This window comes from Notothenia rossii (genome assembly GCF_949606895.1).
Source record: "Notothenia rossii genome assembly, chromosome: 7".
Classification (NCBI taxonomy): Eukaryota; Metazoa; Chordata; class Actinopteri; order Perciformes; family Nototheniidae; genus Notothenia; species Notothenia rossii.
In genome coordinates this window covers 69572486-69595982 of record NC_136905.1, presented here as the reverse complement: position 1 = coordinate 69595982, position 23497 = coordinate 69572486, and the positions used below count along the sequence as shown (strand labels likewise).

The window sequence follows — 23497 nt, the reverse complement described above, 5'->3', positions numbered from 1 at the left end:
AGTGCTATATTTGATTATCGCAGTTATTTATAAGTCAATACCTACATCGTAATCGTTCTGAGAATAACGTCGCAAAAAAGGTTACGATTACAAGTGAAAGAGTCTCCTAGTGACGCCACCTCCTTTACGGCAAATGGAATATGGCGGAGGGTGAGAAATCCCTAGACGGACTGGAGCTCAGCAAGGTATGAAATTCAAATAGCTAATATAGCTGTCAGTGGTTACTGAGACTCAGGGGCAACACACCGAGGTATAATGTGCTAGTTTCTCTGTACAAAATACTTTGACCGTGCATTTAAAAGCCATTTAATTGCGTGGTTAGCATTCGTAGGTAGCTACTGTGCTAGCTACCTAAAATGGTAAAAATGTCTGCAGAGGCTGCAGTATTTACTGCTCACCAACAGCCCGTGTTATTTATTGTTTTTCATGGGTCGGTATGTGCTATATAGTACACAATACTGAGAGTGTAAATATGGCAGTGTTATCCGTAAATAAGTGTGTTAATCTCCATCCTGTGGTATTTTTGGTTGGCGCATTGTGGCTACAGCGCTACAAACGAGTTTTCATGAGTTAATATATTTTAAACACCATTGCCCCGACTGTTTTGCAAACCCAAACTCTTGAAACCTTTTTATACAATCTTATACAATGCGTTTATTTTTGCAATGTGACAGTAAAACTGGCCTTTTTGGATCTGATTTTATTAAGTCAGATTGCAGCAGTTCGACACTTGGTTAAGTTAAGTTGATGGAGTAGGCTACAGCAATGATTACACCAAAATGACAGGCACGGTTTGTGGCATACACACATTTCAGGACCAACGACATAACATATAAAAATGACTAACTGCAACTTGAACCTCAACGTTCAGGGTGCAGTAATGTGCGCAGCAATTACCTGCCAACAGGATGGCTTTGAAATTTGAAAAATAACAATTGGAGCAATAATAATGTTGTCATATTAAGGTAATTGTATCCAGTCCCAAATCATGTTCAGCTGTGACTACTGTATACTCTATTAAACTACCAGATGTTTTAAGCTTATACTTACCTAAAAAGTATGTTAAATGTCTAATGTTTTTACCCATGTATATATAATAGGTGAATCCATTGGCCAGTCACACTTAATTTAGGTCTCAAAACACTAATTTATCTACAGAGCACATTCAAGTCACTGATTGGATATTTTCTGTAAAATAAAACAAACCAACACTATTCTTTTTATTCGGTTCTACCCAATAATGTATAAAAAACCATAATCTCGATTATTTGGGTCAATAATTGATATCACGATTTATTAAAAAACGATTATCCATTTACTTTGAAAACCTCCATTTATTGAAAAAAATAAATGTGAACAATATGTTTTTAACAGTTGATTACCCTGAACTTTAAGTATAATTCAACTGAAAAACCAATAAAAAAAATTAAAATAAACAAATAATCGTTTTATTTCGATTATGTTGTTTTCACAATCGTTGCAAGCCAAAATCGTCATTGCGATTAATTGAGCAGCCCTAGTTCATGGGGCTTTTTATTTAGCTGCCAGTCAATACAGATGTCAGTGAAAAAAATCTTCTGTATTTAGGCAGACATCAAGAAAAAGTGTGACACCTACCTCACTAATAACTTAAGTTACTAATGAGTTGTGAAGACATTTAATGGAGATCCATGTGTCTTCATAGGTAAGCTTTTTCTATTTTGTTTGTGGTGGACGGTTCCCCACCTCAAAACAACGTGGCAGCATCAGTTGTCAACAAATAACTTACTATAGTGTTTTTTCAAACATTTACACCTCCATAATTTGAATGACATGATCTTAATCCAAAAAAGTGAAGTTTAAATTGATAAGTAAACATAATATATTTCTAAAGTTATAATGTATCAGATAATTGTACCTTATAAATGTAGTTATGAGTCAGGTGATGAGACAGATGTGAGTCATTGTGAAACAAGTCATGCCCAACTCTGTTGTCTTGCAGCAATGGCTGGAGGCCGCAGACAGCAGGGCGGAGCTGTTCCGCTACCTGAAGGAGCAGGTGCCACAGATCTTCTGCCTGAAGAAGGAGTCCACCCCTCAGGAGGAAGAGGAGCTCATGCAGAGCCAACTCCTCTACCCTCTGGAGTGCTTCCTGTTTGGGGAGGATCCTCAGGAGGGTCTGGAGAAGCTCAAGCAGGGCAGCACCTCCTCCCAACTCTGCGGACGTGTTTTTAAAGAGGGAGAGACTGTCTACTCCTGCAGGTCTGAAAACATATCTGAAAAACAAATTGAAAAGAAAATCGTCATGGCAATAATAATTGTAGTTGTGATTCAATTTGCTTGTAATTAAAAGTACTGGAAGACGTCAACATCTACAACAAATCTTATCGTTTTGGTTGTTTTTAGGGATGAATAATTTAAAAGTAAAAAGTATTTGCACATTGCTCCGCCCCGTTGGAATCTAGATTACAAGATGAGGTATAAAGCCATGGAGTTCAAAGAGAGCAATAAACCTACCTGGAGACTATTTGTCATCATTAAATACAACTGTAAGGAACAGTTTGGCCTCATTAGGTTTTAGTTCAGCAATGATCTTATCACACGGCAACCCCACAGTATTTAGGCTAAGTGTTAAAAATAAATAGTTAATGAGTAGACTCAGGTTTCAGTATGTCGCAGTTTGTGAGTGGACTCTCATTTTTGATGGCAGTTCTTCCTCAATTTCCTTATCAAGGTGTCATAAAAAGTTGGATGTCTTAGTATAAACCAGAGCGCAACACTTTTAACAAGTCAATTTAACAATGACGAGTAACAATAACTCAGGTTAAAAAAAAAAGATTTTGTGCAGTTTTCTAGGTGTTTCTTTAAAAACTCAACTGTCATAAGCACACACAGATATTGAAAGCTGGTACCTGAGTATACAATGAGACTAAAGTCTGTTTGTTATTTTATTAATCCTATTCATATAAATATACTCTGATACTATAATAAATATGACATTAAGCCAATGACAATCATTCGGTATCAACAGAACTGAAGTGCATGTGCTCATCAAGTTTTCTCTTGAAATGTTGACATTGAAGAAACAGGATAGGTTAATGCAGGAACGGTCTTCATCCAGTTCAGTTTGTACAGTAACTATGACAACATTCAGCCTCTGATAATACACATTTAAATAACAAATCCTCTTCACATTTCAGGGATTGTGCAATAGATCCCACTTGTGTCCTGTGCATGGACTGCTTCCAGGATAGCGTTCACAAAACCCATCGTTACAAGGTTGGGGTCAATGTTTACATTTTCTATGAATTCTAAATGGACAATTGTATGATTTCCCCCCCCCCCTTGGATAAAGACAATGAAAGAAAATCCCTGATTGTTGTATTTATGTTATGACATTTCTTTTTAGTCGCATAGTCGAACATACTATGTATGTACTATAGTATGCTTTAGTCGCATACTAAAGCATCCTTAAAGTCTTTGGAACAAAACCCAAGTCCATATGCAATAAAATGTCTGATTAATGGATTTCAAATCAATATAGGACTGATATTTGGTCTTTCATGTTGTAACTCAGTTTTAAATAACAATGCATCCCCACAGCTACAGCGGTTAAACTACTTTATTTCAGCTCAGTGTATCCACTACTCTCCCATAGTGATATACAGCATGTACATTTCTTTCCAGATGCACGCATCATCAGGAGGGGGCTTCTGTGATTGTGGGGATGTAGAAGCCTGGAAGATTGGCCCCTGTTGCTCCAAACACGACCCAGGAGCAGACACTGCCATGGTAACGGTGAGTTACATAAGAGAGCGGAAAGAGGGACGTGGGAGGGGCTTACTTGTCCCATTCTGTGTCACTGCTCTCTTGGCTGTGAGTTTGGTTCCGGAAATGAGAAAGAAAAAGCACATTGTTGACCTGCACCAACTGAGAACATGTATAACTAGGTTAAAAGATTAGGCGGGTGTTTGAGTGCTGAGAAGCTGGAGGAAAACATTTGTTGGTGCTGGACTGTGCGTGTAATCAGTTTACAGCCTCTCCTACCCGACTGCTGCTTGGAAACATATTGATGATTGATTGCCCTGTGCAGCAGTTGTTTTTCAGGCCCTTCTTTGCTGATGTGTTTGGGATTTTCTCTGATAAGATCCTACTCAGGAGCTCTGAGCAGACGTGCAGCTTGACGGCTCTGCGCCTGTTTCCGTAAACAGCAGGTGCTCCTATTAACAAAGACATTACTGGCACCAGTCCACCAGGCTGCGGTGTGTTTTACTCTAGATCTGAACCTGTGCTTAACAAGAAGTGACTCATCACATGGCCATGAACACATCTCCATGCTGAACATGAAAACCCATCATGCTGCTTCACACCTCTTGTTGTTTAGATTGTGGTAGATTCCACTGCTTGTTCTCACACAGTAGTGACGTAGGGACCGGTGTAAACACACAGACTCACTGTATGTTTGAGTTTGGTTTGTGTGTTAAATGTCAGACATTTGTATGAAATACTTCGCCGCTATGTGGAATGTTACTCAGGGGATTTGATTTGAACTCCACTTTGGCGGCTGCCTGTTTAGCTCTTATTAAGAAAAATATATAGACCGACTCCATGTCATATTGGAGCGTCAGTGCTTGTGCCAAAGAAAATATGGAATTATAGAAGGTCAGAAACGTTATCCATTTCAGAGTAGCTCGTGTTTTTGGAAAGTTAATTCTATTTTTCAGTTTTAATCATGGAATACTTTCGCTTGTCTTAAACGTTTATGAAATCATTGACGTCTCTAACAACTGACACTTAGTTGTCAGAAAATAAATGTTTCTCCCTAGTATAAGACAGTGTTTCCACTTTGATAGTTAACTCTTGAAATGTTATTGGTGTGTTTAAATAATCCTGTGTCTCATTTTGTACAGGATGAGTGTGGAGTGGAGCCTGAGTTATACGAGCGTGCTGAGAGGCTGTTTCGGATACTTCTGGACTACGTCACAGATTTCTTAGTGTGGGAGGAGAGCCACGACCTCTCAGCCGAGCTCCAGCCCCGGTATGGCCTGTCCAATCACATGCAAATACATCCATTCACAAGCAAAGCACACAACTTTACTTTGATAGTGTATTTCTCCTTCTGTGCAGGGCAAAAGACAATGCATACTACTGTGTCCTGTACAATGATGAGCACCACTCGTACGACCATGTGATCTACACCCTGCAGCGCTCTGTTAACTGTGATCAGGCTGAAGCGCAGACACACACAGCACTTATTGACAAGGAGGTATTTTTAGTTTTCTTCATAACTCTTCCTTAACAATACTGTAAATTCGAAGGGAGACGACTTAAATCTTAATTCGTAATATGCACACATCATATCTACTGCAGAAAATGTAATATGTGATAACTGTTGCAGGGTCGACGGGCAGTAAAGAGAGGAACCCTTCGTTCCTGCCAACAAGCAAAAGATCTCATCAGGGTAAACACCAGCCTCTGACTTTCATGCAAGACTTTTTAAATCACAACAAGTCTTGAATCTGAAATCATTATTGTCCAGTTTTGCATTTTTAAGCACATTCTAAATCTCTTTCTGCTGCTTTTCAGTCCAACTCGGAGCACATTTCCCAGCAGCCACTACGTGTAGAGATCCTTCACTCAGCAGTTATGGCTCATCAAACTTTTGTTCTGCGCCTCGGCCCCTGGTTCCAAAAGATCATCGGTTACTCAGGTATTGTTCCCATACCTGCACAACACAATCTTAAAAGTTTCATTTATTGATTTCTCAGTTTTTGATGGGTAGCATTGTCTAAAGAAAGCTGCAAAATGTGTGTATGATTTGAACTTTTAGCGTCAAATTGCGTCCAGAAAATAGAATCCTGTTACAGGTTGACCTGTGGTATACAAATATCCTTCCACCTGAAACACACAAACAAGTCTCACTGCTGCAGAAGATGTTCATTTGGTTATAGTTAGTCCTCAGTTGTCCCTGCCCAGTTGCTTGTCATGTGATTGGAACCTTTGTGTTTGTGCAGTGGGCTTCAGGCAGGCTTTCTGTCTGGTGGCACTAGAAACCAATCCAGACGGGGACCAGCCTTGCCTCATCAGCAAACTCATGCTGCACGACGGCAAGATGTACAAAGGCAAGTGGATCTGAGCTTGATCTTCAGTACAAGCTTATCCTCAACTCGGTTCCATTTGAGACTAACATGAAGGTTTTTTTCCTATTTCCTCAAGGTGCACGCAAGATCGTCCATGAACTGATTTTCTGTAGCATGCTAATGGAGACAGAGTTCAAGAGGCTTTTTGCAATTGAATTCACAAAGGTAAAAAATATATAATTATTTGCTATTTTTCAATTCTATAACCTGCCTAAATTAATACATGTTTTGTACATGTACAATTAATGCCTCTACTTTGTCTTCTCAGCACTACAAGCAGCTGCAAAGGGACTTTATAGTGGATGACCATGAGAGGAGCATATCCATCACTGCTTTGTCTGTTCAAATATTCACTGTACCCACACTGGTGAGTGTGGTTTTTTTGTTCGGGCATTAATGTAGATATTGTGTTATAAACCTATTTCCTGCAGACAATTATTGCAAATATTCAGTTTTTTTTTAATGCAGAATAAATGGGTCCCTGGGATACATGCCGGTTGTAAACTTTTCCACTGGAGGCAAAAGCCAGATGTCAATTAATGTGGATTTTCCAGTGTAAAAGGGGCTATAATGGGGTAAATGTTATTTGTCTTTAAATCTGTGACTCAACATCCATGTCTTTTCTCACGCGCCTGTTCCTCTTTTAGGCCAGACAGCTCATCGAAGTGGGCAATGTCATTAAAGTGATAGTTGGTACAGTCATGGATTTGCTGCGTGAACATCTGGATGACAACAATCGCTTCTTCTTCCTCGGCTACAACTCTGACAAATTCTCACGCATTCAGGTCATCTTCCACGACCTCAGGTCATTAAACAGGAAACAACTTGAACTACTCTCAGTTTCTAACTTGTTTTGGTTCTTTATCTAACATGGAACTTGTGTCTCCTAGGTACATCCTGATCAGTAAACCCTCAGTATGGACTGAAGAGCTGCGGAAAGAGTTCATGGAGGGATTCAAAGTCTTTCTTGGGCTTCTCAAATGCATGCAGGTAATAATTATCTCAACTCGGATTCATTCTTGATACTGTGCAATAGCAGGGCAATTACATCAGCTTACAGAAACGTGAGAAACCAGGTATTTGATACCTTCGTTTACTTTTCTTTTCAGGGTATGGAGGAGGTGAAGCGCCAGTTTGGTCAACACATTGCGGTAGAGCCGGAATGGGAGGCTGGCTTTTCTCTTCAGATCCAGCTTCGCCACATTCTTGCTATGTTTCAGGACTGGTGTTCCTCTGATGTGAGTTGTCTTGCAATTTGTCCCTAAAATCAAAGTTATCCGACAGATTTAGGGAGCGTCACCCCCTCACTGCCTGTTCACTTAGAATAGGCAGAAGTAAAGAAGAGAGGATGTCATTGCTTTTGGTGAATGATTGCCTGTTTGTCCCCCCAGGAGGAGATATTGATGGTTGCATTCAAAGAGTGCCACAGTGTCCTGATGCAGTGCAATAACCAGCCCTTCCATAGAGAGGCCACCGACTACTACATGTGCAAACACATCATCCATGTTCATCCATACAAAGTGTCCCAAGAGCCTGTCAGCATACACCTGCCCGTCTCCAGGCTACTAGCTGGTAGGATCATTTATTTCAGACACTTGTATATTCTTTTGGTATTTTTCTTTGACAGTGAACTTACTCTTCTGTGCATTTAAATCCCTAGGTCTGTATGTACTAATGTGCAGAGCAGGGGCACTTGATCGTGTGGATAATCTTGTAAGTGTCTTCAAACCATATTGAAATGCTTAGTTAGCAGCCTGTTTCAGTGTGGGCTGTGTTGTTGCCTTTATTGAATAAACATCTTAACGTCCACTGCTGGTATTAGAGAGATAAGGTTTTCTTCCATCTGTTGCAGGCGGGCTTTGACCGCACCCAGCTGGTGGAGCATCCTCTGCGCTGTGTGGTGCTGGCTGCTCAGGTCTCTGCTGAAATGTGGCGGAGAAACGGGCTCTCATTGGTCAGCCAGGTATAATACACCTCTTTGCGGCTCAACGCATCTTTTTTCTTCTCCTTTATTATTTACTAATTAAACAAATTTCAAGTCAATTAACTGTTGTTTCACATCATCAGGTCTACTACTATCAGGATGTAAAATGCAGGGACGAGATGTACGATAAGGACATTCTCATGCTCCAGGTTGGCGGCCATCATACATTGAGAATATCTTCCCATATCTGCTCTTACTCTTCACCTTTTTTTATACATGTGTTGATATATGACCGTCTCTTAAAATGTTCAAACAGATTGCTGCTTCCAAAATGGACCCCAACCACTTCCTCATGCTGGTCTTGTTGAGATTCGAGCTCTTTGATTATTTCAATGGAAGTTGTTCGAGCAAAGACCAGGTAAGCACCAAACTATTAACCACTCAAAAGAATAAAAGAATGTTGCGCCACAAAATGCTCTACTTATGTAATGCAACACCATTTTCAGGATGAGCTAATACAGTGGAACCGCCTGACAGAGGAGATGCTGTACCTCCTTATCGTCATCACAGGTACACGGTCACATTCTGCTAACCATGGGAAGATAGTTAGTTGGATATGAACCAAACTGCAGTATCTGACCAGTGTTGTGTTTCAGGTGAGCGATACGTCCCCGGTGTCAGTGAGGTGACCAAAGAGGACGTGACGATGAGGGAGGTTATCCACCTGCTGTGCATTGAGCCCATGGCTCACAGTAGCCTGGTCAAAGGTCTGCCAGAGAACGTAAGAACCACATGCTGGCTAAATTATTGTTACATGTTTTGTTTTACGATTGAATAATTCTTGGAGAACACGTTCAAATGTTTTTCTTTTTTAGGAGAGCCACGAAACCGGCCTGGAGTCTGTAATTACCAAAGTTGCCACCTTCAAGTACGTAAAGACCGTAACATAGCTAATGGGTGATTGGTTAATGGTAACTTCGGAGTTGGTTTTAAATCAGTCCATTCTGCTTCTCTCTTTAGAAAACCCGGAGTTTCAGGGCATGGATTGTATGGAGTAAAAAAAGAGCTTCTGGTAGAATTCAATCCTTTCTTCTACCACTACTCAAGATCACAGCATAGCAAGGTACACCGTGTTTTAACTCCAGTTTTACATAACATTTGAACTTTAGTGAATATCCCTTATTTCATTTGTCTCCTTTACTGTTTGCAGGCTGAAGAGTCTCAGAAGAAGAGGAGGACTCACGAGGGCAATGACAAAGGTTATTCATGTATTTCCTCTGCACACTGTTCTGTATACCTCTAAGATGCAACAATATATTCTCCCCTTGCTAATGAAGCAGCTCCACCAACATTCCTTCTGTTTGTCTTTGTTCCCAGCTCTGCGTCCTCCGATGCCCCCCCCCTTCTGCCCAGCTTTCTCCAGCGTAGTGCGTCTGCTCAGCTGCGACATTATCATCCACATCCTGAGGCGTGTCCTGCAGAGAGCTGCAGAGGACCGGGCCACCCATTGGACAGAAGCCATGATCCAGAGGGTACACAGCACATCAGTTTCTTTCTAGTCTACCTTGCTCTGGCTTTTGCTTTTTATGACTAAAACCACTTGCAGTAACTAAATGCATGCGTTTACCACACAGGCCCTGCACTTGATAGGCCAGGCATTGCTTGAAGAGAAATCACAGCTTGAAGAGAGCACTGATGAGGAGGTGACTTTTGATTTCAGCCTCAAGGCCCGCAGTAAGTGACAAATAATTATTTTTGTTTTCAGCACTCCCTTACTATCAATCAGCTTTCTCAAATCTATAAATCGGTTTAGTTTTGGATATTCTGTGATAATATAAATGTCTCTTCTGGTTTTCCAGGAATCGGTTCAGAACATGGGAAGTCAGTGTTTCTCTTGCTGTCCAAGATCAAGGCTGTTCCTTCCCTCGAAGCCCAAAAAGACATGGTCAAATGGGTTCTACAGGTATACATATTATTATCATTATTATTATTATTATTATTATTATTATTGTATAACAGTTGCTATCATTTTTGTACATTCATGCATTTCTCTTCAACATTCAATTTATCTTCAATTAACAATGTTTTATATTTTTCTACTAGATGTTTGAGATTGTCAAGTGCCTTAGAGAGAAGTCCTGTCCATCTGCCTCCATGAGCATGGATACCAGCAAGCCAGAGGAGGTAAACGAACCTTGCATAACGATGAACACATTTGCATTTACTGACTGTTGGCTCAAGATAATGTTGTCTTGTGCCAGAGTGAGTATTCAAGAAAGCTTAATGTCATTGTTACCAAAGATAAAACCACTTCTCCTATCGTGTTCAGAGTCATTTAAGAAACTTAAAAACTAGAATTATCAATGATCAAGACTAACAGGCATCTTGTGCTGCTCAGAGCCGCACGGTCTTCATGTCCGTACCTCCTTAGTCTTACAGCATTACACTCACAATTCAATATTCATTTGGTTTACCAATGAGACCTACGTTTAAGTTACCGCTCACAATGATCGCTCTCACTCATGAAATTGTATGAAATATGAAAAACTTGATTGCATTGTGCATCTTTTTAGTTTGTGGAGATTTGAATCGGTTTGCTATTATTCCAGAGTGCTCAGGACAAAGAGAAAGCTGAGCGCAAAAGAAAGGCCGAAGCAGCCAAACTCCACCGGCAGAAGATTATGGCTCAGATGTCAACGATGCAGAAAAACTTCATAGAGTCAAACAAGATGCTGTATGAAAACATGCCAGAGAGCGGGACACAGGGAGAGCCTGTGACAATTCCTGAGAAGTGAGGAGCAACATGGAAAAACAAATCAATGGCTGTGTGTAGCTTGCTTGAGATCAACATCTAAAACAAATAGATTTGGCTAATTCTCGTTGGGGTTATGTTGACTCCTCTAGCTGCGCCATGGAGCACAGGGAGCTGTGTGTCGCCGTGGGGCCCCTACGAGGCTGCTCCCCGGCTGAGAGAGAGGTGCTCACCTGCATCCTGTGCCAGGAGGAACAGGAAGTGGTGGCCCAGGCTCCAGCCATGGTGCTGACTGCGTGTGTCCAGAGGTCCACAGTGCTGACACAGTGCAGAGGAAAGATACCGGCCAACAGAGCAGATGGTCAGTCTCCATTTGTTTCATTTCATTGTTAACTGTAATTTGATTGGAAGAAATCTGGAACTAATGTGTGCTTTTGTATGTATCCCTTAAAGGGACAGGGGCATCATATCCCCTCTTCATGCCTCCTGAACTGGCAGTTGGGACCCACACGGGCAGCTGTGGACACGTCATGCATGCCACATGTTGGCAGAAGTGAGTAATTGTATACATTTGAAAAGCAAACATAAAGTATAAAGAACACATTTGATGATAATGTATCTGTGTGATCCACTTGAAGACTCCATTTGCCATTAGGTTGCTATTTCTATGTTTTTCAGATATTTTGAGGCAGTTCAGAACATGACCAGGAACCGGCTTCACGCTGAGCTGATCATCGACCTGGAGAACGGGGAGTACTTGTGTCCCCTGTGCAAATCTCTGTGCAACACTGTGGTCCCTCTCATCCCGTTTGAAACGCTAACATTTAACTAGTAAGTCCAGCTCGGCTTCTTCAGGCCAATCTTCTAATCGATTGATACCTGTACAAATGTTTCATGAATATTTATTTCCTGTGTGCAGTGAAAATGCAGAGATAATTGGACAGCATTTGACCCTGCCTCGCTGGATCCAGATCCTCTCTGCCAGGATTAAAGGACTCAAGTCTGTTGCTCAGGATAATGGTAAGAAGACATAATCCACATACAATGACTATATAGGACAATGGCACTAACCCTCCAACACCTATGAATGTGTACCGTCACAAACTGAAAACAGGTGCATGCTGACTGGAGAATATGGAGGTTGATAAATGACTACCTTTTATATATCATCTCCTCTGCTTCAATATCTACTAAGCTCCGTTATAACTATTTGTTGCCATGTGCTACTCGAGACACTGATGATTTCTCTCTGGTGCAGAGTGCAACACACAGGCCAGCAGTGTTGATGCGGACACGGGGCTGTGTGGGGAGGGTCAGCCAGACTTCAGATCCATTCTGAGCTACGGAGTACAAGAACCGTGAGTGAACCTGTCAGCGCCCTCTGAGTGTCTTTGTGTCCGATAGAGCAGCAGCTTGAACTCTCTGCTGCTGGTGGTTTTTAGGAGGAAGTTCTCCGACAGCATAGTGGAGATGCTGGTTGTCTGCGCCACCACGGTTCACAGGGTGGGTCTGCAGACGGGACCCAATGAGCTGTGCCCACGTGTGCCCGTTATGGCTTGGAACACATGTGCCTTCACTATACAGGCCATAGGTACAGTAATAGTTATAATACCATTTCTGTCTATCTGCCCCCTTTTTAAGTTTTTGCAATTTTCAAAATATGATTTGTCTTCACAGAAAACATATTGCAGGAAGAGGGCAAGCCACTCTTTGGGTCCTTGCAGAACAGACAGGTTGGCTGCCATTTGACTACATAAAGCATGATATGTATAACGTTATGACTTGGTCAGTTTTTAAATGCTTCTCTATTTCAGCTTGCAGGTCTGAAGGCGATTGTTCAGTTTTCAGCAGCTCAGAGACTAAAGAGCTCCCAGGCTGTCATTCAAAGACACTTCAATGACATGTTGGGTGGTATGTGGACATTTCAAATTAATTTAACAAAATGTAATTATTATATTATTATTATTATTACCCTTCTTGTCTATACAAAGCATACTGTGTTCTTCCTTTATGTATTATAGTATGTGCTACTTCATTTGTTCTTGCTGTCCATACACTGTGGTCTTAACTGTGACTTTTCCCACAGTCTTGCTACCGGTCATAGGCAGAAAGAACACGCCTTCTATCCTGGATGTCGACTTCTTCCATCTTCTGGTAGGTTTCACCTGAAACGGGGGTCCAGTGGATCCTCAAAAAGTTTTGATCGGCATCATTGATTGCATTTTTTAAAATGTATTCAACATTTCTACTCGTCATTTCTGAGTTTATTTTAATATAACTTTATTTTGTTTCTCCTTGCATGTATTAACATCTTTGTTTATGGTGTGTGTGTCCTTGTGTGTGTGTCAGGTGGGCTTGGTGTTGTCTATACCCTCACTGTATCAGGAGGAGGCTGTAGACCTACAGCCGTCAGCCGTGAGCTCCGCCTACAACCACCTGCACATCCTGCACATGGTCACCATGGCTCACATGCTGCAGGTCCTCCTGTCCTCCACAGGTACAGACAGCATAACCATACATTATGTATGTTGTGTTTTACCCTACTACCTCAGAATGCTGTTTCATATCACAGATGAATAAATAATGGTGGCATTTCTACCTAGATTTCCCTGCAGTAGCTGGAGAGGAAACAGAGGAGACGAGGGCAGCAGCAGAGCTGTACGCTGCAGCGTCACATCACACCGACAGGTACAAGGGTTTCTGACAAAAACATGAGCAAATGTTTTTTTGGTTTAACATTTGTACAAGATAAAACTCAAAAGGAGGATGAGATCTGTGAACTACTTGCAGTTTGTATATCTTGGTTATGCTTTTATAAGTAGAGTGGTAACTAAAGGTTATTGAGGTACACTCCATTTCTACTGAATAATAAGCAAAACAATTTCAATTTATACAGCAACTTACAGCACAACCATTAAAAGCTAGAAAAAGCAAGCGTGTAGATATATAAAAAACTCAAAACTAATAGACATGTATATTAAGGAAATGCAAAGGTGTGTTGTGATACTTTGATTAAAACATTCAAAAATACATTTTTGTTCTGTGACCCAAAAGTATTGCATGTATGTATGTATGTATGTATGTATATATATGTGTGCGTGTATGTATGTGTGTGTGTGTGTGTATATATATATATATATATATATATATGTGTATATATATATATATATATATATATATATGTATATATATATATGTGTGTTTGTGTGTGTATATATATATATATATACAATTGATTTAGCTGTTCCTAATAGTTTAACATTTACATAAAGGTCACACTTCTCAGCTCAGATTCTTAATGGAGTTATTGGGATCAGTCCTCTGTGTGTATGGATGTCATTCTCAGCAGTGACGGTTCACAACCTTAGAGTTTATTCTACTTTGTTACATTACCCTCTCAGATGCTGATGCTAAAACTGAGCTTCTGCTATTGTTACCTTCTTTGTGGCAAATGTGTTTTTAATTTGTTTGATGTCTGCAGTGCTACCACCCTTATGTTATTTTGTAAGCTATGTTTGAGCGTCCCAGTACCCTGCAATAGGGAGAACATTGTTATTTTGAACCTTTCATTTCAGACCTTTTATGAAAACATTGGAAACAAACAACCTCTCAGTCGAGGCAATCGTCGCTCCTTGTTCCCTGGTGTCATGGCCCTTTTCATGCTGCATGTTCAGAGACGTACACATTCATGTGGACTTCCTTCAGCTTGTTTGACTGATTCTTCTTGGTTTTGCTCATCAGGCTGAATCCAGATGTGTCCGGCAGCTCTGTGGCAGAAAGAGTAAAGAGAGGAATGGAACCTTTCCTGCGCTGTGCTGCTCTCTTTTTCAATTGCCTTACAGGAGTCAATCCTCCAGAGGAGCTTTCTAGTACTGCAGGTAGGTGAAGGAATATACGACTACAACTAAATGCATACGGTGATTCGAGGAAATCAAGCTGACGTCTTGGCTCTTTGCAGTTACCTCTCAAGGACAGATGGAGGCACTATGCAGCTACTTGGCACTTCCCTCCAATGTTTTCCAGCTCTTCCAGGAGCACAGAGACCCCGTTACTCCACTGCTGCAGAGGTAGGTGATGAACATGAGGCAAAGATACGTTCATATTTATCCCAGAGTTTGTATGACAATGTTTTTGATTCCTTAGGTGGTGCGGGAACCCAGCTGTTACCAAAGCCCTGAGAGGCAAAATCCAGAGCGTCAGGTAGACTTAAGCCTTTGTTTCCCACTTTAGTCCCACTTTTATTTTGTAATAAAAGATCATCTCGTGAAACAATGAATAAACTCTTTCCCCAGATACCCCAGAAGAAGGAATCGTCTGATTGATCTTCCTGAGGATTACAGTGCTCTCCTCAATCAAGCATGCCATTTTCAGTAAGTGGGAAATGAACTGGCCTTTCCGTCACAACGTTGTTCTGTAAAGTCTGTCCGAGATGTTCAGCCGGTCTCCTCTGTACTCCGTCCTCAGGTGCCCCAAGTCCACAGACGATGACAGGAAGCACCCGACCCTGTGCCTGTTCTGCGGGGCCATGCTGTGCTCTCAGAGCTCCTGCTGCCTCAGCCAGCTGGATGGAGAGGATGTGGGGGCCTGCACCGCCCACGCTGCTACCTGTGGAGCCGGAGTGGGCATGTTCCTCAGGTGGGTCAACTGAAGGCCTCTTACGGATACAGATCTTTTTGTTTCAGCTCTAAAACAGGATTGGTATCTGCTTTTTTAAATGAATTGCATGCTTTCCTGCTTGAAATGTGCTGAATATGAATTCTGATTTGATGTTGACAGGATAAGAGAGTGTGAAATTGTACTGATGGCCAGTAAGACTCGAGGAAGCACTTACCCCGCTCCTTACCTGGATGATTATGGGGAGACTGATCCTCACCTTGGGTAAGAATCACAGCTTTTTGTCCAGGTGCTATACTCTTAGAACTTCTGCTTACAAGTGTTGTTATGGCCTCCTACTGGCAAGTCAGTATTGTAATAGCTGCTGCAAGTTTAAACACCTCCACCACCTGCAGGCATTAAGTGTTACAGCTGCTTTTTATTCAGAACTGCAGCTGGGACACACATTGGGTTCTGATAATATTATCTGAGACTGTTGCTTCACATCAGTGACACCATTTGTCCCCGTTTAAAATTGGTCGGTAATAGACCAAAAGGATTGGGAGCAAGATTATATCACACCTTTAGACATCATATTAACAATCCTTTGAATTGAACAAAATACGAATTATACCATTTAGTATTATTGCTTCAGTAGAAGCTTGTTACAATATACCATTGTTGTATCAAATGTTTTGTGTGTTTCTTTGACAATCCCTTCCATAAATCCCTCCCTCTGTCTTTTCATTTCTAGAAGGGGCAATCCACTGCACCTTTGCCCAGAGCGCTACAGGAAGCTGAACCAGCTGTGGCAGCAGCACTGCATCCTGGAAGAAATCGCCCGCAGCCTGGAGGTGGTCAACGTTATGTTTGCCTTTGAGTGGCAGATGTTGTGATGATTGCTCCAGATGTGGTGGCCGGGAAGTAAAGAGCACAGCCATAGAGCACACCCTGCTCCGGTGCTCCTAGGGCACAAACACAAATACACACACACACACACACACACACGCATGCACACACACATTGAAACCTCCTACAATCAAAGGAGGTCTGAGCAGCCACCCTCACCCTGATGAAACCCCTGCTGGAGTATAGAGAGGTGGGATGGTCGGAGGAAGAATAGTGGAGCGAGATGAATAATAAGTAAACCCAAGTCGCCTTGTTTTAATTTGATTGTCTGCTGTGACAGTGAGTTTCTCCCAGAGTGATGTTATTCGCAAGAGGCTCCTTCAAATAAAGACAAACATCAGTTACACACCAACATGTTTCAGTTATCCATTTATATATTTCACTTCCCTCGGTAATGCTGTGAATTTTCTGCATTCTCTTTTGGTGTTAGACACTATGATTTGTCATGAGTTATAACAGTTATATCATTTTGTTTAAAAAGGTACATTTGTTTGGAAATCAGGCGCGTTTAGAGACATCACTCATTTTTGCTTTTGCCCATTCATTATGTAGACAGTCCAGATGATGAAGCCACATCCTAACGTCACTTTTACTCGCATAATAGGAGCATATGTAAGGAATAAAGAATATACATTTTTTTCAAGTTGTATTTAAATAAATCCAGTATTCTGAAGGATACAGTGACGAGCCCACATGTTTCCTGAAAAAGAGATGCATTGAATGATAAACAGACACTTTTCTGAATATTTCAGCCACATTTCCTCGCTGAATTAGTGAGCGAATAATATATAAAACCCTCCCTACCATATATGGTATTATAAAATGCCCTTTTATAAATACAAAAAAAAAGTTTAGGCCAAAGTGATTCTTATTATAATGATCTGATATCCAGTGTACATTTGTTAAGATGAAACGTATAGAGGGGACCATTGCTTGTCACAATTCTCCACGTGGTGGTAATCCAATTTATACAAATGGAAATTAAGTTAAAATATTTTCTTTTTAGGAAAGAAATGTACTTTATATTGAACACAATATAAGATAGTATATATTTTATTTTCAGTTACTCATCCATCATTCAGCCTTTTCAGGAAATGTGTGAATATAAATGTCCTCTGTGTTGTTTGACAGACCTACATGACTTCCAGGCTGTGGAAATAAAGACATTGGCCTATATACTGATTATCTGCTTCTGTGCCCTGAATCAATCTGAGTGTGTATAAAATCTCAAATGTTATGCGATAAGATTTAATGAAATGGAATACAAGCCATAGAATAAATTAATTATCTTTTTCCACTATCAATACTACATCATCCATCAAGTGAGAGCCAGATGAAGCAAAATCAAGATTGCTTAAACCTAACCCCAACTTTAATTTAGCAACCTACAAGTCGTTTAACTTCACCAAATGTTAAAGCTTTAATTTGGCTTCTGATCTGATGTTCTCCTTAATTTGGGGGAAAAAAGGCAGAAAAGTTCATTTGACCAACAGATGTCATCCTGCCGTCATCAGCTAATGTGTTTAAGGCTTACTTATTAAACATTTAGTAAGCCCTGGTAGTGTAGTTTGCAATGTACAGTTTGGAGCCGTAACAAAACAATAATAATGAACATATAGCTCAGAAGTTTTACTGTCAAGCTTTTAGTTTTTCATCCCAGCAAATATGGCTGAGGTGTTTTTATAAGACCATGGTGGCATTGCTGAGGCACGTTAGTCATTGTAAATGGTTTGAAAGGATTATATTATAAGGAGTTATCAATTCGATTTGTGTCTGATTTTATGTTTTTAACTAAAAGCAAAGGTACAATTCTATTCGCTATAGTCCTATAATATGCACCGATAGGATCCAAAACTGTAACTGTGGACTTAAAGTACTTGAACTGCATTTAAATTGAGGCCATAAGCACGTAGGCAAAACTTCTGACCCACATCACACAGTTTTCTTCACACTCTAAAATATATTGCATGTTCAAATTAGCCTCCAGTGTTGCTAACCCGACAGGTGTATAAAACAGTTTTGGAAACCTGTTGCTAAACTGTGATACACAGACAACAAGATGTAATTTGTAAACAACAGATAACAGTACAGATGAACAGAAACAATGTACATTTTTCGTGTGTTATATGGGTTTGTATCAAAAAGAAATTTGAGAAAGACTTTGGTTACACAACAAGGCATATTTGCATTTTGGAAAAGATCTACCCTGTCATGATTAGAGATGTGTTATATAGTGATTAATTTCCTACAATATATTTCAGTTTTCACACAGTAAACGTTGTATAGATATTTCTTCACGGTCATATTTGCCTCATGGTTAAAAAACTTTAAATAACATAAAAAAAACCTTTAGATAACGGTTTAAAGGCCTTCATGGATGCCCTTCAGCCAGGTATTTGCTTTGGCGGCACATTGTCCGGCCCTTAGTGTGCTATGGAGGAGGAGGGAACGTCAATGTTCGGGTCTCCGTTGTTGGCTGTGTCTATTTGGTTGCACTTGCCAATGTTCTTCATTATGTTCAGGTTGATGCGTGCGGTTTCCATTAAACCGTTTTCCAGCAGCCAGCCGTCAGACTCAGAGTTCAGGTCGCCCTGCCTCAGCCCATTCTCCAGGGAGGTCTGGAGGTAACGAACCCCTGTCAACACTGACAGCTGAAACAAAACACACAGAGGCACATTAGAGACAACATCACCCAATGTGCACACAAATCGGGGTTCAAGAGGTCAAAAGACTAGTGAGTTTGTCTGCATTTCTTCTTTATGTATTTTTTATTATATTTATTAGTTTAGTCCACACATGGCAGTTATTTTAAAACAAAACATGTACAGTTATACTTTTTTCCCCCCAAAAAATTATAGCGCATGGTGGAAAGGAGCAGGGAGAAGAACATCTTATTTTACCTGCCCCTTCTTATAAAAAAAAAAGAAAGAAAGAAAATTAAATAACCATAAAAAAGTAAAATAAAGGCAATATTCTTTCAGTCACAGTTGCTTACAAATACTGGAACATAAAACCAGAACACAATCAAAAGTCAACTTCATACTGTCGAATTACGCTTTCTTTATACATTTTCTTAAACATACAAATGTTCTTTAAATTATTCTGCAAAGAATTCCACTTCCTTACGCAAACTACAGAGACACACATCTGCTTTAAAGTAGTACGTGCAAACTGATGCTTAACATTTAATTTCCTCGTATGATGCTATGCTATGCTATGATGATCTTTAGTTTCATGCAAACTAAAATTGCTTCACTTTCCGAACTGACCTTCCTCAAGTTAAGTCACTTGAGGCTGACACTGGAAACCGACCCTGATTGTAAAATAAGTAAAGTTATGTCTTAACTTCACTATTGCGTAATCACGTGTGTCTCCTCACCTCAAACAGCCAGGTGATGAGGACAGTGAGGCCAATGGACTGCACGATGTGGGTGTAGTACTCCAGCAGCGCCTGGCGACACCCTTTCATCCACAGGTTCAGCTCCTCCGTCTGGTGCTCGTAGTTGAAGTGAGCCGAGTTGTTGGAGATCTGCTGCTGGATGCAGGGCCGGGGGGAGTTGATGTTGCAGCAGCTGAAGGGGACCCCGTCCATCAGGTACTTCCCCCGCACATTACTTCTTAATCGGCTAGAAAGCAGGAGAAACAAGGAGATGCTCTTAATACTTTGAATGCATCTGTGTGTGAACCTCAGGTGTTTTATTGTTTGGGACCACATGGGAGGGTTAGGGTTTCCAAAGAGTCAACCAACTAATAGGATTTATATGCCAGTAATGACAAAACCATAGTACACATGGATATTAATGAATTTGAGTTTTATCTCTACCAATAGCCGTTCCCTACTAAACTTTATCCTGAATCATATCATCAATGTCAACAAAAGTTATTATATTTCAAGCTATTTAGTATCTTTTTACCAATTTCAGAAAGTGGCTAGAATATTCACAATTGGAAATGACTCATTTATTATGATTTTTTTTCCAAGTATATTGATTCGTTAAGTTGAAACAAATTATACTGGCATGTATTTTTGAGATATTTTGGGAAGGTTGGGTTTACACAGTGTCATTCACAGTGACTTAGATGTGATTATACTCTTGATATGAAACCACTATCCTCAATCTAATATTAGTACTTACTCTAACACGTCTTTTTTGGACATATCCAGGTAACGGTTGCTGATCCACTGGATTTGAAACCAGTCCTTATAGCCGTTGTTCCCACAGCACTTGAACTCAATCTGCAGCAGGTCCACAGTTCTCTTCAGGAAGCATCGTCCTGGTGTGTCTGTGTCCTTGTAGAACCTGATGGCCTCCGTCAGCCCCAGGTTCAGAGACTCCTCCAGCTCCCTATGCATGCTGTAACACATCAGAGCCCCCACCAGCACACAGAAGGTGAAGAAGAAGGTGCACATTATGTATGGCAGCAAGATGAGCTTCCAGCGCAAGAACTTGGTTGTGTCCACGCAGTCGTAGCAGATCTTCCCTCCCAAGAAGTTTATGGCACAGGCGATGAGGCCAACTGCAATCAGCATGTTGGGAACATACTGGATGTCCCTCTCAGCCATCAGCTCTACCCGCTTGTTGATCTCCACCTTGAGAAACAGCCCCATGCTGAACAGGAGGATCCCTGTCATCACGGAGACCCAGTTCAGGATCCATAGCACCTGGGCCAGCTTGTCCCTCTTGTTCTTGCTGAATGTCAATTTCAAAATGCCATTGTTTAAATCGGTGTAAGTTTTCCTTTAAGTCCAGAGGAGGATTAAGGGTGGGACAAAGGTCGAGCAGTGGAGAGGAGCGGGTTATCCTCCAAGGTGTGAGGGGGACCAAGGGGAGGCAGATTGGTGGTACAGTTCTCTGAAGGTCCTCTCATAAGCAGCTTAGCTTGGTTGTAATGATCGATATCATGTGGACGCTGCATTATGGTTACACTGTAGATCTCTGCAGGTCTGTGAGAGTACAGAAGTGAGAGTACATCAAATACATATTCTTATATGACAGCAAAACTAACCCTAGCCTAACCCTTTTTGTTTTTAAAACAAGACAAAGCATAATGACATGTGATCAGTTGTATGCAAGAAACATGTATGAAAACAATCTACAATCTATGTGAGACATACTGAGAAAAGTTCAATGAGATATCATTTGGTTTGAAACAGAAACAAACATAATTTCCTTAAAAAAACAGTTGTCCTGGCATTTAATACATTTTATTTGTCGAGCGCTTTATCATTTATTTCTCGACAAAACTCCTGGAAAAAGAAATAACTGACACAGAATTCAAGACTGTGCCTACCTTATCCAGGTCAGCATTCACCTTGAATACCCAACATCATTCTCCTCTTGTTTTTGGTTTGTTTTCCTGAAGACATCCTCAGATTTAGTCCAGAGAGGCGACTAGCCGTAGTGACACAGATAGTTTGTAGGCAGCCACCGGAGCATCACAGTGAGACTAATAGCCAAGTCCTGACGCTCCTCCTAATCCCCTTTAATCATTAATCAGCCCTGTGGGCCCAAGAGGGATTTGGTGCTACCTTCTGCCACCTACGCAAATCTGTGTGTCCTGGCATTGTGAAAGTAATGGAGGATGGCCATTGTGTCTGTGTGGGTGTGCTTGTATTTGTAGAAGTAGTAGTATCAGTCGTAGTAAAAAGGAGCAGCAATCCAATTTGACAATCTAAAAAGAGATATTTTAGTTCATCTGTGGTATCTAAAGCATTAAGTGCACATTTTAAAAAAAATTGAAGTTTTTAATACAAGTACATTTATGTAAACAGAAATAACTACTGAGGTGGCAGCTTACAGTTATTCAGAATTATTAATAAATCATTTTCTTGAATAATCATTGCAGCTCTACTTTAGAGGCATGTGCTTTGATGAAACAGTCGGTGTTTTGCTGTTGCACAATTGTGAAAAACAACTTGTTGTGACATCACTCATTGGGGTGTGGCCAAAATGACGAATGCCTGGAAGATTAAAGCTGTAGATAGATCAAGGGATTTCCTTCCTATTTAAGAAGTCCCTTTTCAAATGCAGCTATCATCTCACCCTTGCTGGCCCTAGCTATTTTGTTTCCAACTTTAAATGTAACACACACACACACACACACACACACACACACCCACCCACACACACACACACACACACACACACACACACACACACACACACACACACACACACACACACACACACACACACACACACACACACACACACACACACACACACACACACACACACACACACACACACACACACACACACACACACACACACACAGTAAACATTCACAGACCAATCAGCCAAGGAAATGTTAACTGAGAGTGAGATTAGTGGATTAACATGTACCAAAGTAGCTTGTGTATCAAGAGAACGTTACAGAAGCCCCCGAACAGTCAGCTAATCCACAAGGTAGACGGGACACATAACACTCACCACTGTGCAGAGTAAAGAGAGTGAACCTTAACGGAGCTACTGGGGAGTACACCACGTTTCCAAGTAAGTACTGGGAATCAATCAAATCTTTAAATCATTTCTTTGTTGTTTAAAATCACCAGTGCCACTTTTGTCTGTTATTGCACAATCCATTGATTTAATTATGGACACCTGAGAGAGGGCTTAAGTGCACAAGTTATTTACCTACTATGAGATACTTTAAGCACATTAAAAAAGCTATGGTTAAAACAACTTTAGAAAAGAGTATGTCAAATGTTTAATCAGTTGTTTATTCTCTGTAATGAACCATAGGTATCAGGATTAGTTTTTCAGCAATGGTCCTATGATCCCAGCATGTGAACTCCCTGGTCTGTGAGTGGAGCCCGGGGTCTGAGGGCATCATGCTGGATACAGAGGGTCGATGGTCCGAGGCGTTAGCCAGCAACAACATCAGAGCCATCATCCGCTGGCTGCGGGAGCTCACAGCTGAAGGTGCATCAGGAGCATCGGACTACCATAACGTTTTAATGTTGTCCTCTACCTGCAGTAACACTTTACGAGTTATTGTTGTCTGTATTTCATCTCCTGCTTCACACCCTGCTGCAGGTGTGGGTGAGATGGAGGACATCCTACAGACCTTCAGCTGCTGGGTACAGAGGACATCAGAGTTTGCTAAGAAGGAGTTATTAACACTATGTAAGATGTTTCTCTATCAATCATATTTAAATGTTCAAAATCAAAGTACACTGAGTATTTTTATTTAAAA

The 23497-nt window shown here is 40.9% G+C and overlaps 2 protein-coding genes across 2 annotated transcripts; one reads left to right on the top strand and one right to left on the bottom strand.

The window, feature by feature from the left end:
• Nucleotides 1-33: 33 nt before the first annotated feature.
• ubr1 (ubiquitin protein ligase E3 component n-recognin 1) lies at nt 34-17480 on the top strand. The gene is made up of 47 exons (XM_079692640.1): nt 34-185; nt 1982-2241; nt 3180-3258; nt 3667-3777; nt 4890-5017; nt 5107-5245; nt 5378-5440; nt 5566-5689; nt 5994-6101; nt 6196-6284; nt 6388-6486; nt 6767-6924; nt 7010-7109; nt 7229-7357; nt 7511-7691; nt 7780-7832; nt 7972-8082; nt 8187-8252; nt 8360-8461; nt 8550-8613; nt 8700-8824; nt 8919-8971; nt 9064-9166; nt 9254-9302; nt 9421-9575; nt 9678-9777; nt 9903-10006; nt 10147-10227; nt 10653-10834; nt 10948-11156; nt 11249-11348; nt 11474-11626; nt 11715-11815; nt 12054-12153; nt 12238-12386; nt 12473-12528; nt 12610-12706; nt 12882-12949; nt 13145-13292; nt 13399-13483; nt 14537-14673; nt 14754-14862; nt 14939-14995; nt 15088-15165; nt 15260-15430; nt 15572-15673; nt 16143-17480. Exons 1-47 carry the CDS (start codon nt 141-143, stop codon nt 16282-16284), a joined length of 5223 nt encoding a protein of 1740 aa, XP_079548766.1. The 5' UTR covers nt 34-140; the 3' UTR covers nt 16285-17480.
• Nucleotides 17481-18720: 1240 nt separating this feature from the next.
• Nucleotides 18721-20930, bottom strand: LOC307013056 (photoreceptor outer segment membrane glycoprotein 2-like; the record flags this gene model as incomplete). Its single annotated transcript, XM_079640278.1, has 3 exons — nt 18721-18948; nt 19677-19923; nt 20434-20930. The coding sequence occupies 3 exons, from the start codon at nt 20928-20930 to the stop codon at nt 18721-18723; spliced, it is 972 nt and encodes a 323-aa protein (XP_079496404.1).
• Nucleotides 20931-23497: the final 2567 nt, after the last annotated feature.